This window comes from Diadema antillarum, unplaced genomic scaffold (assembly GCF_040938485.1).
Source record: "Diadema antillarum isolate AM-2024a unplaced genomic scaffold, OU_Dant_1.0 seq00000292_RagTag, whole genome shotgun sequence".
Classification (NCBI taxonomy): Eukaryota; Metazoa; Echinodermata; class Echinoidea; order Diadematoida; family Diadematidae; genus Diadema; species Diadema antillarum.
Window position 1 is genome coordinate 153,751 of NW_027271318.1, and position 17,204 is coordinate 170,954.

The 17,204-nt window shown below is 39.3% G+C and overlaps 1 protein-coding gene across 1 annotated transcript in view; it reads right to left on the minus strand.

Moving 5' to 3' along the window:
* Nucleotides 1–3,707: 3,707 nt before the first annotated feature.
* LOC139730118 (calcium/calmodulin-dependent protein kinase kinase 1-like) overlaps nucleotides 3,708–17,204 on the minus strand; it is a gene marked incomplete at its 5' end in the record, with an annotated part of 59,314 nt that continues 45,817 nt past the window's right edge. Inside the window, 8 exons of the mRNA XM_071641021.1 lie at nucleotides 3,708–4,236; nucleotides 4,788–4,876; nucleotides 8,453–8,581; nucleotides 9,812–9,899; nucleotides 10,328–10,401; nucleotides 11,886–12,065; nucleotides 12,940–13,013; nucleotides 15,741–15,829. Coding sequence (XP_071497122.1) covers nucleotides 4,197–4,236; nucleotides 4,788–4,876; nucleotides 8,453–8,581; nucleotides 9,812–9,899; nucleotides 10,328–10,401; nucleotides 11,886–12,065; nucleotides 12,940–13,013; nucleotides 15,741–15,829 — 763 coding nt within the window. The remainder of the gene's footprint in view (nucleotides 4,237–4,787; nucleotides 4,877–8,452; nucleotides 8,582–9,811; nucleotides 9,900–10,327; nucleotides 10,402–11,885; nucleotides 12,066–12,939; nucleotides 13,014–15,740; nucleotides 15,830–17,204) is intronic.

Below are 17,204 nucleotides of genomic sequence, written 5' to 3' on the forward strand. Positions count from 1 at the left end.
CTGTAGATTTTGTACAATTTTTAAAGCTTGCAATGACCCCAATGATCCCTTCCCCTTTGTTTTGTCCAGTTGTATGCTTTATATATCTGTTCCTTTTTGGGGGGTGTTAGTTCGTCATATACAGGCTATAACTGTTGGCTTCTTTCTACCCTACGGATGACAGGTTCATACGGGAGTTGGGTATAAAAACACAAAACCTCTTCATAACACTCAATTTACACTGATGTCGCTTTCGTGACAAATTGACTTCATCAAAGAGTAAGAGATTCCACAGTTAAGGCCATCTCCCTTGGGGATTTTTGTAACAATTGTTCTCTTTTTCTGAACACCAAAACACTAGTGTATGAAAACATTTGCTTTGAATGACGTTCAACATAGATTTGTAATCTTTTGAAAAATTATTTCTTTTTAAACAACTAATTTACAACAGTCCCTCTTTATACATTTTATTTGAAACAATCCAATTTCTTGTAGAATCATGTACATGGAAAACCACACCAAAAAGTGACAAATTACTGGCGGTTGTAAAATTAAAACAAGTCTTAAAACATGGCTCTTTCTCCAGGAAATCTCCAATAGTCTATACTGCAGCAATATGTTTTACTGACGTCACAACACATCAAAATGGAATGGAACATATTGACTATTGACAGGGCCTAGCATATGGAATCTATGCAGCTATTTCCTAAATAATGTTACTTACGACCACACAGCTATTTCTCAGATGATGACAATACTATGATCTCAGAGGATTTGGAAGGGAAGAAATGTCTAGCACAAATGATAAAAATGGGCTAAAAAAGGAAACTTTTTTCAAGTATTTTCCCTTCCCCCCCCCCCCCCCTGAAAAAGAAGGAGAAAAAAAACAGTATGAACTATACCGATAGACCTTACTACACCTTTTCAACTCCAAGAGGCAGTCTACATTTGGACGTAGCTAATAACTATACACTTGTAATTTAATCCAGGGATAGGTATTCTTGCTTTAAATAGTTCTCACAAGCTCACACACACAAAATGCCTCTAAGTCTATTATTTTACTGTTTTTCTTTGACATCCTTTCGTTTACTTTAACTCTGATGATATTTGTTCCCTTTGGTTATCATTTTCATTTCCTAATCATATGAGGAGGCATAAAAAGAATTCCTTCTCTGTAAAAGAAAACAAAACATTTCTGAAGTCTTTTTTGCTGCCTCTTAGCAAAGGTTCTAGTTCCTGTATTTCTGTGCTTCTCTTCTAAAACAATAAAACTTTGGCATGGATACACTGATATCAAATTCAAGAGCAAATACTTTTTACACTTATATCAATATATATATATATACACATATATATCATACATATATTCACATACTCATGATATGTAAACAAAGGAAAGACATTAATGTAGCAGATCTGATTCACATGTCATTCATATAAACTGATACTCCACTGTCACACCATTGCAAAAAAGGCAATTTCACGGATATATATGATGAAAGGAGTCTTGCCCTGCAGTCTCCGTATAGAAACCATCGAAATTAAAAAAGAAAAAAACTATCACACCATACAACGATCACAAAGATTTAAGTTGACTCAGCTCTCTCTGTTTGATTTAAAAAAAAACATCTTTACACACAACCGTCTTTGATAGTTTTTTTGTCTAGCTTCAGGCTTTTTTCTTCTTTAGTTTTGGGTGCAATTTCTCCCAATTTTGTGTCCCACTGGCTCTTGATCACGTGATCTCCTCAACTTAACCTGGCATAATTCTACCAAAAATGCTCACAGACTCTTTGATCTCTGTCAGGGCATTCGTCCCCATATACCCCTTCCCTCTGCCCCACACTCTGCCCCACCAAAAGCCGGCAGAGAAACTCTCTGCACCCAAGCCCCTAAAAGATGGCAAACCAACGCATCTAGGAAACTTCCACAGGAACATACTGTGCTACTGGGTGTTTGTAACATCACAGAAACCTCCTCTATTGACAAATTATGCAGCATTTTGATCCTTTTGTTTGTTTTCTTTTTTACTTGGCTCTTCTGTTTTGTTTTGCTGTCAAAGCAGTAAGTTCATCAATCAATTAATCAACTGCAACAACAAAAGCAATTCTACTCTTTGGTTCCGCTGAAGACTTGTACTCGTGGCTCTATTTCAAAAGCTTGCTAATTGTACACTTGCTCTTTATGGCTTAAATTTTCTAACTATCTCTCTTTTTTTTCTCTCCCCCATGACAAACACGCTAATCCATGTCCGGTGACTATATACACTCTGGTATAATGCCCGGGCTGCAACATGAAAAGGAATGTTTGGGACTAAACCATTGAATACGCACTTTGTCAATGTTGAAAACACACACATTAGTGAGAGACAACCGATTTGACCTCTCTCTTGCACTTGTTGCACATACTATTTCTTGTCTTGTGTTATAGGAGTATAAACCTTTAGAAAAACATCACGAGCTTTCCTTCTTGTGAGAAAATATTCTCTCAGAATTCAAACATCTCTTCTTGTTTTTACTGTTTTCCAAGAAAGACAGCTATCTGGCTATCGAATACTTCTGCCCAGCAGCTAAAAAAGAATGCTTCTTTTTCTTGGTACAATGTACCTACAATGCACCTGCTCAAAACTCTGCACAATGCATAATACTCAAAGTATGCACCTGACACCTGACAAGAAAGCAAGTAGATGTCCATATATTGGTAAATGTAACCACTATGAAATAATACCTGCACGTACACTGGCTTCTTGTGACTGGATAGCGATTAGAGAGATTTCCAGGCTACAATGCAATTATGACCTGGAAATTGCTCGACATACTCTGATAAAAATCTGGATCTCTTAAAAGATGACTCTCTGGAATAAGGCATCTGCTGCTGATATTACCACCATCTTGTCGCAATTTCATCAAGAAAAAAAGAAAAATCTCTGAGTAATCTATGTCATCATAATCATCATAATCACCATCATCATTATCATGAGTAACTTGTATAAAAAAAAAATCCAGGAGACCCAACAAGCAGTGGTTACAATCACAGCGTCCCACCCTTGACATGGTGGCCTCGTTAATTCATCAGAATTACTGGGTACTGCATAATCAGACGCTTGATTACAATTCAATGGATATATCAAAAGCCATTTGCAAACAATAATCTCCAGTTATTGACTTAACTTCTCCTATCAGGCTGAGTAGAAGGGAAATTACTTCAAATGTGTTTAACAACAGAAAAATAAAGAAGAAATCAACATCATAAATATTTGCTCTGCAATGACTTTGTCACCATGGCAACTGTAAGCAAGCTGCAAAACAGAGGAGGAAGGACCCTGGAAAGACAGATAACGACCTCTATGGCAGCACATGCAATAAGATGGGAGAAGGTAATGTCATTTCTAAGAGCGGCTGGCTGCAGATATAACCCATTCCCCCCCCCCCCTCAAAAAAAAACAACAACCAAAAAGCAACTACAACTTGTTGCAAAGTCTCACTTATTCATTATTTGTTGATGTGCATTTTACTGCAAACTTGGAAAGTTTGTGGAAACTAACAAATGTTTTTGTTAAGGTTGACTGTTGTATCACATGACTGGGCAAATACACAGTGATCACAGACTAAAGACCTCCCAATAGATGATGATTGTGTTCTTTGTGGCTCCAAATGATTAATTGGTCTGTTGGACAATGAGTGTAAGATGACCCCCCCCCCCCCCCGTTCAAGTCGTAATTTGGCATGTTCCAGCTCGCTGCGAGCATCACGATGAGTTGCAAATTCACCCCTGCGTCACGTATCGCCAATTTGTATCGCAGAGACGGTATCATTCGTCTCTACAGAGTTGTCTCTCTTTGTGGTGCAACATCGCAAGATCCAGAGGAGGGAAGTGATCAAAGATGGCGCCACGCCTTCCAGTCCACCAGGACTCCTATCTCGTCGCGGATGCACAAATCAATGCAGCAGACGCTTTCCCTCGAGCAGATGTGCTCTTCACAAGAGCAAGTGGGAGGAGGGGGGCCGAGGTGGTAGGTACAGGTTCCCCGCAGGGTGTGGGGTAGGGAGCACAACTTTTGTCGCAGCACTTTGCTTGCCTGACTGTGGATGGTGCACGATCCATAGAGCAGGAAAATATCAAAGGAACAGTCTTCTTCTCTGATAGCGGCCTAAATGCCAGTACTTTCACAAGAGTCTTGGCGACCCGCCAAGCGACCAGCACGGAATGTCCCGATATTATTTCACAGTTGCCTCCGGTTTACTGTCACTACTTGACCTGGAGAGAACACAAAAATAGCAAGAAAGACAAATTTCAGCAATCACCACCTCACAAAGTACAGAGCAGTACTGAGAACATGACCTAGGAACATGAGTATACTGTACTTCCTCAGCATCAAATATATACTGAAATATATATAATTATTCTGTTCATCTTGAGTTATTGCACTCTTACACGATATAAATGTCAGACGCTGGAATCTTCTTCAATCTAATGCTCCTTGCCAACTGGCAATGCTTTAGCTTGTATTGTAATGAATCATTGTTGCAACAGATTTTCAGGCTCCGTGACGCAGATTACTTTCTCTCCAAATGTGCACAGAACAGACGGCACAATGAACTCAAATGGTGCCTACTTGTTTTGCATGTGAGAGGCACCTACAGTGCGCAACACGATCCCAAGCTGCGTGATCAAAAGAATTTCTGCTCATCTCTTCCGCAGCTACGTCTGCCCAATGGCCTAACTTCATACTACAGGAGTGATCAAGCTCTTTTACAAGTACCATTTCCACTTTGATGATAATGACAACAATGACGAGTCCCACTCACCCTAACGATGCCAGCGCAAACCTTCCTTTCCGTGATGATCGGTAGGGATTGTGAAACGACCTCGTCTTCAGCATGTTCTTCACCAAAATCTGTCGGAAAGAGCAGTAGAATATCAATACAAGTACAGAAGGGAATCAATATCCCACATTTCTTTCATTATCCCTTTATCTATTAAAGGGGTGGTACAGTTTTGGTTGAGATGGAGCTTGAGGTTTCCAATGTTTTTTGAGGATTATTTGTTGAGGTATTGAGAAGCTCTTACGAAATATAAAAGAGCTTATAATTCTAGGAGGAATTCAAAGTTTATTTGATGAAAATTGGTTCTGAAATGGCTGAGATATCCAAAACAAAGTGATCCTAATGACAGGGGGGACCCACTTTTTATTAGGACCAATTTGTTTTACTTTGTTTTTAGATACATGTATCTCGGCTGTTTCAAAACCAATTTTCATAAAATAAACTTTGAATTCCTCTAGAATTGTATGCTTTTCAACATTTCATACAGTAGTTTCTAAGCATCTCACAAATAGTTAAAAGCTGGATTCTCACCTCAACCAATACTATACCATCCCTTTAACTCACAAATAATCACTGTCATTACTTCAATAGTGTGTTTTACTGCATGACTAAAAAAAAACAAAAAAAAAACAAGAAACAAACAAGCAAATGAAAGAGACCCTTCCCTGGTTTGCGAATGGCTACATTTTATGTCCAATCTTTGGTGCACTCGGACGTGAAATCTAAACACACAGAGGATATATCAAGGAGTGACCTGATGGACACAAACTGTATTAATATATGTTAACTATACATCATACATTGTGTGAGCAAGGACCACAGACACAAACTCAGTGATAGTCATTAGAACCATCACTGGTCATCGTGTGGATGCTTGGTAGTCTAGTGGATATTACGTCTGCCTAGCAATCAGGAGATCACGGGTCCAAGTCCCACCTGAGTATGTATGCCTATGATTTTTTTATCATGGCTACAACTCAAACACTGAATGTTTTATTTATGTCAATGTACGGCAATTTGTCAGTCAGTTGCAACAAACTGGTTTGTGTGTTTGATCTGCCTCCATGTGTATGCATATCTTTGGATGTATATTCATCAAGAGTATGCAGAATTCATGAGTAGCAATTTATATCTTGCTAAAAATCTTAAGAGAAAAAAAACCCCTCAAAAACCAAAGAGCAAAAGCTGAAATGTGAAATCAAACCCCAAGTAAAGATATTGGTTTGAAGGACATTTGCACTCCAATTTGATTTTGACTGTGATAGAAGGGGAGGTAAATCAAACACACTGCACAATGAAATATGAATTTAAGGAAAAAACATAAGAAACCTGTGGAATTTAGGAATTTTCCATTTTAACACAATAGCAGTAGGAGCAAGAATAGAAGATGCACATCACTTTCTAAGGTGAAGATGTTGCCTCACTCATCTCCCATCAATTTGTACCATGGTTTTTTCGTTTATTTTTTTTTAATAATCCCTTATGAAATGGCAACTGCATTTCCATAGGAAAATCCTCCTCAATTTACATCAAGAAAGTTTTGATGCAGATGGACATCCCTTCTTCTTTTTAGATAAATTTTTAAATAATGCCTCCAGCAACACTTTGTGGCAGGGACATACAAATTCAGCATGAAACCTTGTGCACAAGGTTGTTGAAAACATGTGAGTCAAAGACATTCTAACCTCATCTCATATGCATCACAAGTAATTGTCACTGTTTTTGGAAACATGAAAACAAAGTTTTATTGTTCTGTGATCCGACAAAGGTGCACCATTAACTTTTCAGTGCCACATTGCTGTATCAAATGAAGTCAATTTAAAGACTCCAATATGATAATGCTGTACAGGACATTCCAGTAATGGACAAGAAAACTTTTGTTTTGTTTTGTTTTGTTTTTTTGCTTTTGGTGGTGGCATTGGTAGTGGTAGTGGTGGTGGTGGCAGCAATGGTGGTGGCGGGCTTGAAGTGTTCAATCTACTTGGTCGATGTTCAGGATTACAGCTTTGCTTGGAATGTGATTGGTAGTCTTGTCACCAGTCACGTTGCATTATGACCACCGCGTGGAAAATTCACCTCAAAGAGATCGTTGCCTCAAATGAAAGCACCCACATCAAAGTGGCAGATTTTGAGTGCCAGTCTCATGCAAGAGCAAGTCGCTTTTGCTGGAATGCCAGCAGCACCCTACCGATCATTTTTAAAACAAACTTTGTAGCTGTCTTTGTGACATCTAAAGTGTCCTTTGCACAGCCCTCTTGTATTCCCTTTAACTAAAACCTGAAGTGAATTTTCTCACACTTGCAAAAAACTAGCAATTTTCCTGCTTCTTCAAAAATCTAGATGTGAATAATATCCTTCAAAGATGCATGTTGAGGACACGAGTGAACAAAATGTCACCTTTTAAGATATAAAATTATACCACGCAGATTTTGAAACGTACATTAGACATAGAGTACCAAAAGCAATACTTCTACAGGTACGAAGGACTCACAATAAAATCCTAAACTGAAAACAGGAAAAACTCTTGCTTGAATACTGTAAAACATGATATATTCGCGGCACAAAATTTTCGCGATTAGAGCTGACGGCCTTTTTCGTGGCATGAAATTTTCGCGAATTGCCACTGGCGTTCAATGCATATTGTGTAGACAAGAAATTTCGCACGCATGTTAATTTCGCGCATCTTGGCGGTTGCGAAATTTGCGAAATTAAAATGCACGCAAACGTTTCTCGTTTTACAGCAGTTGATAATCTTTTCGTCTTATCTTTCTATAATATCAACAGTCCCATTTTATCGAAAATTTCACTATCTTGTTGCTTTTCTCTAAACACTTTCACTTGAATGTACAGTAGTATGTATGAATATATCTAGATTGTCTTCTATTTGAGGCACCTTCTCCTAATATCAGCAATGGAGGTCTTTGTCCAAGAATCTGAGATCATGAGATAAAAATTGAGCCAGCAGATAAATTATCAAAGCATCTGCTTTGGGCAAGGGAGGAACATGCATAATACATATGTGCGTCATCATGAGGCCTAGTCCATCATTTGTGACTACATGCCACATTGCTCCATCCTTTAATAACAATTGCACTGCAGCATACCTCCCCATTTTGTAGGGGGCCCCACTCCCATAATTTCCCAAATTTTCCCAGAAGTGGGGACCACTCCCCCAGACAAACGGCTGCAATCACTTTCGCCAGCGGTCGGCTGATTAAGGGTCACATATCCAGCAGACTAATCAGTGTCGCATCCTCGAGAGAACAGCCACTCCTTTGGAATCATTTAAAGGACACTCAACCGCGGAGCACCAATCAAACCTGACAAGCGGAGCCTATTTTAAATTGTACGCGCCACATCCGAGGGCCACATCAAATTGCTTGGCTTGCCAGATCTGGCGCTCTGCTTCAATTAAGAACCCAGCAACATCTTTCCTTCAGACCTAGCACTCTGCATCAATTAAGAACCTAGTAACATCTTCCTTTCTTAAAAAAAAAAAAAGGCTTCCTGCAACTGCAAGAGAAAAGTGTCACATGACTTTCGGCCAATCAGAGTCATGCGAAAATCTGTTTTCCTTTTTTTCTTCCCCTGCAGTAGTTGAACTTTTACAATAACAGCATGGCTGCCCAATTCTCAGCTAGACTCACCAGCGTTTCTATCTTTGGCAGCTGCTTGACGCAGCAGTCCACCTCATCCTGAGAAACTTCCACCAGCACACAGTTCTCCTCTTGGGATGGCATGGGCTCCTCCCCATGCTGGGTCACCCACGGATGTTGCTATGGAAACGAGATGGGAGAGAAGAAAGAAAGGACAGTGAGAAGGCGGGAAAGGAGCTACCACCACAGCGATGCAAGATGCAGCAAGTCACACTGGGCTCACCTCCGGTACCTACTCATGGAGGGGGAGGGGGGAGTAATTTAATTGAAATTTTTGTGTTTCCGATGATGACATTCCACCACTTATTTGTGTTGTCTGGGTGTTGAGGTACTTTTCTTTTAGGAGTAATTCTCAAATTCTGATGAGATAGATCACCAGGGCATAATGTAAACGTGGAAATTTTCGCGGTACATTAATTTTCGCGGATTTCGCGCTACGTTCGGCTAGCGCGAATTCAAAAACGCGCAAATATATCTTCGCAATTTTCTATGCACATTTTGAACGGCCTGAATTGTGTGCGCTTCGTCGATGATACAGCTACGTAGTACAGACATGTTTACGCATATAGCAGTATCATCGCACGCACCGCACGCACCGAGCCCATGGCCGATTGGTGTGCTACATCCCCGCGACTACAGTACTAGTACTAGTACTACAGTACATGTATCGAGTAAAATACACATGTACTACGTAGTTGAGCTCCTGTACTCGCACTCGCGCCGCTCGCTACGTCGCTTATCGTACGCTGGCATCGCTGGAGACTGTGTATTAACCCGCTGCGGAGCGCGAATTTAAGAACCCGCGAATATGTTTTCGAGCCGCTCAGCGCGAAAATATTGACGTTTACAGTATTATATATCGTGAAAATCTGTCACTGTTGCACACCACAACAGTCACACAATCCAAACAATTTGTTCCATTATGAGCTACACAAAATGCCAACCATCATATATTTCAGAAGATGCTGAACAATGAGCTTATAGTAAATGCAATGGGTACTGAGAGAGAATGAGTACTGTTTTCATGACAAGTTTAGATATAGATGTGTTGATAAGGGTGTAGATAGAGATGATAAAGATATAGCCATCATACTTTTCTTCAGAGAACAGACTTGGAGAACAATCTTTGATTATTTGTTTCTTTACTCATTCATTCATTCATTCATTCATTCATTCATTCATTCATTCATTCATTCATTCATTCATTCATTCATTCATTCATCTATTCATTCATTTCTTTACGTATATGTCTATTCATCTATTTCATCTATTTATTCACTTCTTTGTTTATTTGTTTGTTTGTTTATTTGTTTGAGGTAACAAAAAATCACAATGAGGATTTGGTCTCACCTTCATGTCGGGAAGTGTTATTCTCTTCTGCGGGTCCTTCTCCAGCGCCCTCGTAATGAGATCTTTCACCTCGTCTGATACCTCGATGCTACAGACAGACAGACAGACGGACAAAGAGAGAGAAAGAGAGAGAGGATGAAATAAAGAGGAAGATAGTGAGAAAGAGGGGAGGAGATGGAGAAAGAGAGAGAGAAGGAAAGAAAAACAACTTTGTAATCACTCCTCACAGCAAACCCTTTCCCTGCCAGGGACTTGGGACAGTGTGTGCAACAATATAGGGTTTTCTGTGCTAAGCACCACTTATAGTACACAGAGGGTTAACAGAGAAGTGGCATTCATTTGCATGAGAACTAAATAACCTAATCTGCCACCACATCAGATTGAATTACATCCTAGGACAAGAACACTGGCAAATTTTTTTCCTCGCAGCTATTCCGGGAATTTTGAGGAGCAAAAGAAAGGAGAATGCCCCGGAGTCAGGGAAAACATCAGTGTCCCGTTGTCGGGGCAACTTACTCTTCTGGGAATGTGACCGGCTGTGTCCTGATCTTGTTGTGGAGACCGAGGATGAAGTTGTCTTGAAATGGCACCTGTAAAAGTCAATGCAACACAACACCATGTAACCGAGACTGTGAATCAGCTCATGTTAACACTGCCAGCACCACTGGCAATTTCTTTGCACACTACGTCGCTGGTGTGTTTACACGTTAGTACCGAGCGGGTTAAATCAGAGATACAGTACCTGTAATCTCACAGGTTTGTTACACACAGGTGTTTTTTGTTCTTACAGATTTTTTTCCCTGCAAGTTTTCACATCAATCTCAGCATCTAGAATGCAGAAGCATTCTATATGCAACATGGAATGATTTGGGACAGCACAGGCTCATGGTGATGAAATATCTTTACTTCTCACTACTGAGCAATTAAACAGTTTGATAATAATTCTAATACAAAAATAAGCAAATATGGGGGAGGGGGGAGCCCATCTCCTGATGATAAAACAATCCAATAATCCTTCCAATAGCTTCCAAAGCACTCGCTCTGAATTTGAAAGTACATACTTGAGAAGTTGTTCAACATATTCACCATATCACATTGTTATAGCTCAGCTATCGTCACTTGCATTTCAAAATGGCTGATGAACATTAGATAGTAATAATAGCAACGTGTGCATGTGAGTATAATCATCTTTTCCCTTACAAATTTCCCCTTCACATTCCCTCTATTCTAAATACATTTCATAAGATACTATCTATTTACATCAAACTCTTCTAAGGTCCCTCTCTCTCCTTTTTTTTTTTAAATCTCAGACACAAGGTCAAAGGCTGCATGCTGCAGCTTAGACAGGTGTGGAGAGAAGCTCATTAGGGTTGGTTACAAGGATCTCCTGGGCCAGGCCTGGGAGAGAAGATTGCCATATCACAGCCACTTTGAAAGAAAATAAAAATGAAGACTCATAATAGCCTTCAGGCGTGACCACATAATGAGGGGGTACTGAGTGGGAGGTGGAGAGATGGGATGGAGAATTCCACATGCAAAATAAATGGGCTCTTGATTTATGAAGCTTCGTGCAGCAAATGGTCAGACTGACCCCCCACATATGACTGTAGCTCAAGTTTTTCACAGATAAATCAAGTATTTTAATGGATGAAGAATAACGTTACGAAATCTCAGCAACTTCACTTGATTTCGTTTCTGCTTGACTGTTCAACAAGTCTTGAGAATAGATTTGGCATTACTTTTTGTTTTCAAAGGGTATCTTTCAAATGGTTTAACTTTCTATGCTAAAGTACCGTAAAAGTGGATATTTTTGCATAACTAATTTTTTGCACTCAGCAGTGTAAAATGAGTTTCGCGTGTTTTCAATTCCAGGAATCAAGATATCAACTACTGGAACATATATCAAGTAAAAATATTTGCATGCTTTTATTTTCTTGCTAGTTTCTGGTTGCTTGAAATACGTGAAAATCTCAACATTGCGGAAATTTCCACTTTTACATTAGTATCCAGAATACTCCTACACAAATTTTCTGGTGATACGATCCTCAAATTAGCCACAGCAAGGAGCACGAACCTGTCCAAAGAGAAAGCAGTAGAGAGTGCAGCCCATGGCCCAGATGTCCAGGGCCCGGCCCCCATACTTGATGGAGTCTTCCAGGAGGGACTCTGGGGCCATGAAGGCCGGGGTACCCACGGTGTCAGACAGCAGGGCGTCAATCCCCTCAAACTTGTCGCTCACGCCAAAGTCAGCAATCTGAAAGACAACAAAAAATACAACGGATTAGTCTCATTTTTTTGTTTTTGATGATTAATAACTTAATGATTTTTTTATTATAAAGTTACATTGTTCTTTGTACATATATTCATATTTCTTTTATAAATTTTTGTAAATGTGTTCATGCATTTCAACAATTCTTAACGGCAGGTGACAAGATCAAAGGATTTGTGTCTTGTCTATTGGAAAAGCATGTCAAGTTTAAGGAACGGTCCTACCCACATTTTACATTACAATGCATGGTAATTTTGTTTGAGCATGGGGCAATATCAATATATATAGATTACAATGAAGTAAAAATTCAGGTCCCAAATTTATCATCTATATACCCTTTATATACTTTACTAATGTAGAAGTGGATATTTTGCGCGACTAATTTTTCACGCTCAGCTGGGTAAGATGAGTTTCGCGTGTTTTTAATTCAGCGGGATCAAGACATCAACTACTGGAACATATGGCAAGCAAAAGTATTTGCATGCTTTTATTTTTGCGCTAGTTTCTGGTTGCGCAAAATGCACAAATATTTCAACACCGCAAAAATTTCCACTTTTACAGTATTCTGCTATAATAAAATATCGACATGACGAAAGAAAAATGCCTGTCCCGAGGACTTTGTTACTACAGGAGCCGGTTGCATCTCTTCAAGATTCGGTGCATTTTTAATGACCTTATCCAGTTTCATTTCATCTTTTCAAATATATCATAACATGACATAAATTAAATGTGTTATAAGATATGAAGTGTAATTCAGAGTGGCGAATTTGAAGATGACACGACGGTAATATCTGCAGCAAGATCCCTTCGGGGACTGGATGGGTTAAAGCCATTACCACGGCAACCATCTCATCCTCACCTTGACGTGTGAGTCCTCATCTAGGAGGAGATTGGAAGGCTTAATGTCTCTATGGATCACTTTTTGATAGTGCACTGAAGAGGAGGAAGAAGAAATAGAAAATGAAAACATAATCTGGGGAACACATGAAATCCTTCATAAACAATTCAATCCGAATAAATTACAGACATCTGATGCTGCCAAACAATTAATCATAATACTTAGCAGTTTGTCTCATTTTTTTGTTTGTGATACCACATGACAGATTTATTATTGTTTTCAAGAGATTATGCAGACATTTGGTACTTCTCATAACAAGCAATCGTGAGCAAGACTGATTTCATTTTCTTTTTATGGACCTGTAACAAAGACTTCTGAGTTAGAATGTACCCAGCGCAAGGACAGCTACACATGGCTAGTAAAAATCATAATAAACAAACAAACAAAACACAACCTACCCCCCCCCCAATAAAAAAATTAAGTCATGCAATTCAGTAACATAATTGCCCATATTGAATATACCATTTACTATCGAAGAGTCACGTGTCATTAAACGTCAAATGTCACTGACTTGCCCTGGCCCGACCTCTTTTCCCTTCTCTCATGCAAGATTAATCCTTGACATTATCTCGGCAGTAATTACTAAAGAAACAACAGCAACAACATTATATCTATTGCCCCATGTGCATATATATGTCGGATCCCCATCAGAACAAGCTATATATTGTCTAAACATGATCAACAGCCAGTGTGGCGACAGCGAATGGCTAATTGGAGCCATTGATTCAAGGACTGAATCATTTCAGCCTAGCAGGATTTTCCCCCCACACGTCCCCTGTGACTAGCAAGTCCATGAATTATGTATGCACACCCTCAACCAGTGACACACACACAGACAACCCTGGGCCTTCTTGCTTTCACTATTAAGTTTAGAAGTAATATCCCCCGGAATTAGTCTACACGACAACGTGGTTACATTTACCGGAAGTCTATCTACAGAGAGCACAGATTAAACTCTTCAGCACATTTTAACATCAGCAAAAAAATAAATAAATAAAAAATGAATAAATAAATAAAACAATATAGGTGATGAATCAGAATTCAAAAGTACTATCCATGCATCCATCCAGCAAAATGACAATTCTTGGACATCACTTTAAAGATCACAGTACATCCCACTAAAACAAGCCTTTGTGATGATGCAGAACCACTAGGCAGATACTGATCCATATCAGGTTTTAAATTATCCCTCATGCTGAAGAATTGAAGAGTTTGTTTGCAAAAACCGATAAGTCCATTTTTGAAGATTTTGAAGTATAGTCTCTGTCATAAAGTACAAAATGATACCTTTTAAATGATATATTGGTCACTACATATAAAGGTACATTTTTTAAGTTATGGTCAAAAGAAGCAAAATTTTTCTTATTATTCTCTTTATTTTTCTTGACCTCTAATCGCAAATATCTCCATTTAGCAAATATGGACTTACCGGTTTTTGCAAACAAACTCTTCAATCGTACCAAAGAATCTCTACCCCAGTCATACTGTGCAAGGCAGGAAAATATGCACTTTTAGAGAATGGCCACATACAGAACCTTTCTTTATTCCTACAAACAGAGAACAACACACTATGACTTTACAACCTCCAGTACAAAATTTAGAATTCTGAGACAGTTTCAACACTTTACCAATAAAATTTCCTATAGGGCCTACATTACTTCAGAGTAATATTGAAAGGTTGAAAAGAGCTAATCAAACACATCACCATAAAGGCTGAATACCTTTAATGGTTATTGCTTATCAGGATTGCTGCTCTTAAAGTCCTCTTGCAGTACTGTTTTGTTCCAAGAATAAATCATCACTCTTTAGTATGGGAGGATTTCTTGCAAATTACGTACATGTCAATTATACAAATGACTTGACTTCCTTTCTTTTCTTTTTTGTGTCCCTGAATCGCTGCAGTGCATCACCAATGGGATACACCTACAAAGGGAAAACATTTCATACCCTGTATGCAATATGGAACTTAACTCACTGAGGATGAGTCCCGAGAATACTCGTGCAAGTGTCTACGGAAAATATGTGTTGTAGCGTAATCAGTCCGTTCGCAATGGGTTAAGGCATGAAAAAAAAAAAAAAGGGAAATTCCCCTCTCTTCCTCCAATTCTCATTCCCTTCCCGGAGGGGGAAAAAAAAGAAGGCTAGAGCAAAATTGCCACCCACTGGAAATGATTCATCCATTCTTGACAGATTTGGCAAAAGAAAACGCGAGATCTCACATCACCGCATAAAGTGGCCTTTCATGTCTGTGTGATGCCCAATTCAACCGACGCTTTTCATAACAAGAGCTCTCCATTCTACTTGACCATGGTGGCGTGCAAAATTCGATCTTTTGAGAAAAAAATGTCAGAGCCCAATTTTTTATGCTAAATAAAAGACAGAAGAGGTCTTCTCTCTTTTTTAATTTTTAATACTTTTTTTTGCAACAATTATGCCTTACTGAATAAAGTAACTGCATAAAGCATTCCTGTAGCATCTAAGGAAAGTAGTTTAAAAGGTATAGAAGAAACTCTCAGCCTCTTACTGGGCCCTGTTGCATAAAACTTTTTACTTGAGAAATATTCTGGTAAGAAGTGAAACTCAGGTTAGCACGATTCTGCAATGAACTTTAATATCACACTAGAAAAAGCTCTGTTAAAAGTAAGCTGAGTTTTCTCAGGTTAATAGCTTCATGCAATAGGTCCCTGGATCTGAATGATACGACAGAAAGAAGATAGACGACACAGCAGATAGAACAGCCTTGTCGCTAAACTGGCACTCACAGAATTCGATTCCTAGAATGATATCCCTGAAGTACGTCCAGGCCAGCATCTCACTGAGTGGGTTGTCTGAAGGCACCTCCATCACTGGCCTGCCAACCAATCAGAGGAGAGGTCACAGGTTAAAGTTTTATGACTCAAGTTCTCCCAAGAGGATATCACATTTTAGTAATACTGCCAGGAAACAACTTGGAATAATCACATACAACATGACTTCTGGAAGTCAAAATAAGAACCAGACATAGCAAACTTTTGCATTCTTACATTAAAAAAGAAAACAAAATCTGTTAGAAATACCACCACTGTAAACCAGCATGGTAACACAAAGCATGGATGGTGTCACTAGAAATCAAGTTTGAGGGCATGTTAGGATAAAGGAGAGATGGATTAAACATAACAAGAACAAGAACAGGAACAACGGAAATGAGCAGCAAATGAATTGAATATTTATTACGTAAGGACGTAGGGTTGGGAAATTTATCAGGACTATAACATAGGAGACCAGGGACAGCCCAGGAGAATAGCATCAATCTAATGCCAAAGGGGACACACAATCATTTTCCCCCTTTTCCTGGCATTGGGGCCCAGATTGGCTACAACATTCAGAGCGATAAGTTTAATTGACCAAATGCTCACTCCACATGCAATTGTACATGTAGCTCCAAGGTAATTTGCATTGGCCGATAGTCTAGCAAATCACCACACGTACAATATTTATTGGCGTACATGCCCAGGCTCCACATGGGTGAACAAATGTATAGCCTCCACTCAAGTCTTTATCTTATTTGAAGATAACAGACATTTTAGGCACTGATTTTGCTACATATATTGCTCAACTTCTATGAATCACCTAGCTGACTGTCGAAATATTTTTCCTAACTAATGAAATAAACAACCCATTCACCTGAGAACAGACTGCTGGTATCATACCACTATCACCACCATCACAAATCACCACTACAGTCATTTTTTATATCATTATTAGTATGATGATCATTATCATCAGCAGTACTGTTGTCAATACGTTCATCTTGGGGTGCATTTGAGCACTCAAAAACAAACCAAAGTGAAACGAACTGTACCTCCACCAGATTTGGAACGTTCGAGCACTCTGTGGAAAAAGCTTACATCATGAGTTATAATGTAGAAGTGGTCCACACATTTTGTAGCAACAGGGTCATCACCTGGCGTGCTTAAACTACTTACAAATGTCCCAAATACAGTACATTTTGGTACGCTTTTGGAGCACATCTTGAAGTGGTCAACTTTTCACTCCGTACACTCCGGCACGGTACACTTTAGGAGCGTTCGAGCACTCCTGTGGCACAGGTACAGTTCGGTTCGCTTCAGGAGAGCGCTCGAACACACCCTTATTTGCACCTGCATATATCAGTCCTCTTTCATGCTTTGAATCACTGGTCCTCTCAATCTCTTTTCTCTCTTTAGAAGTCATGCCCTTCTCTGCTC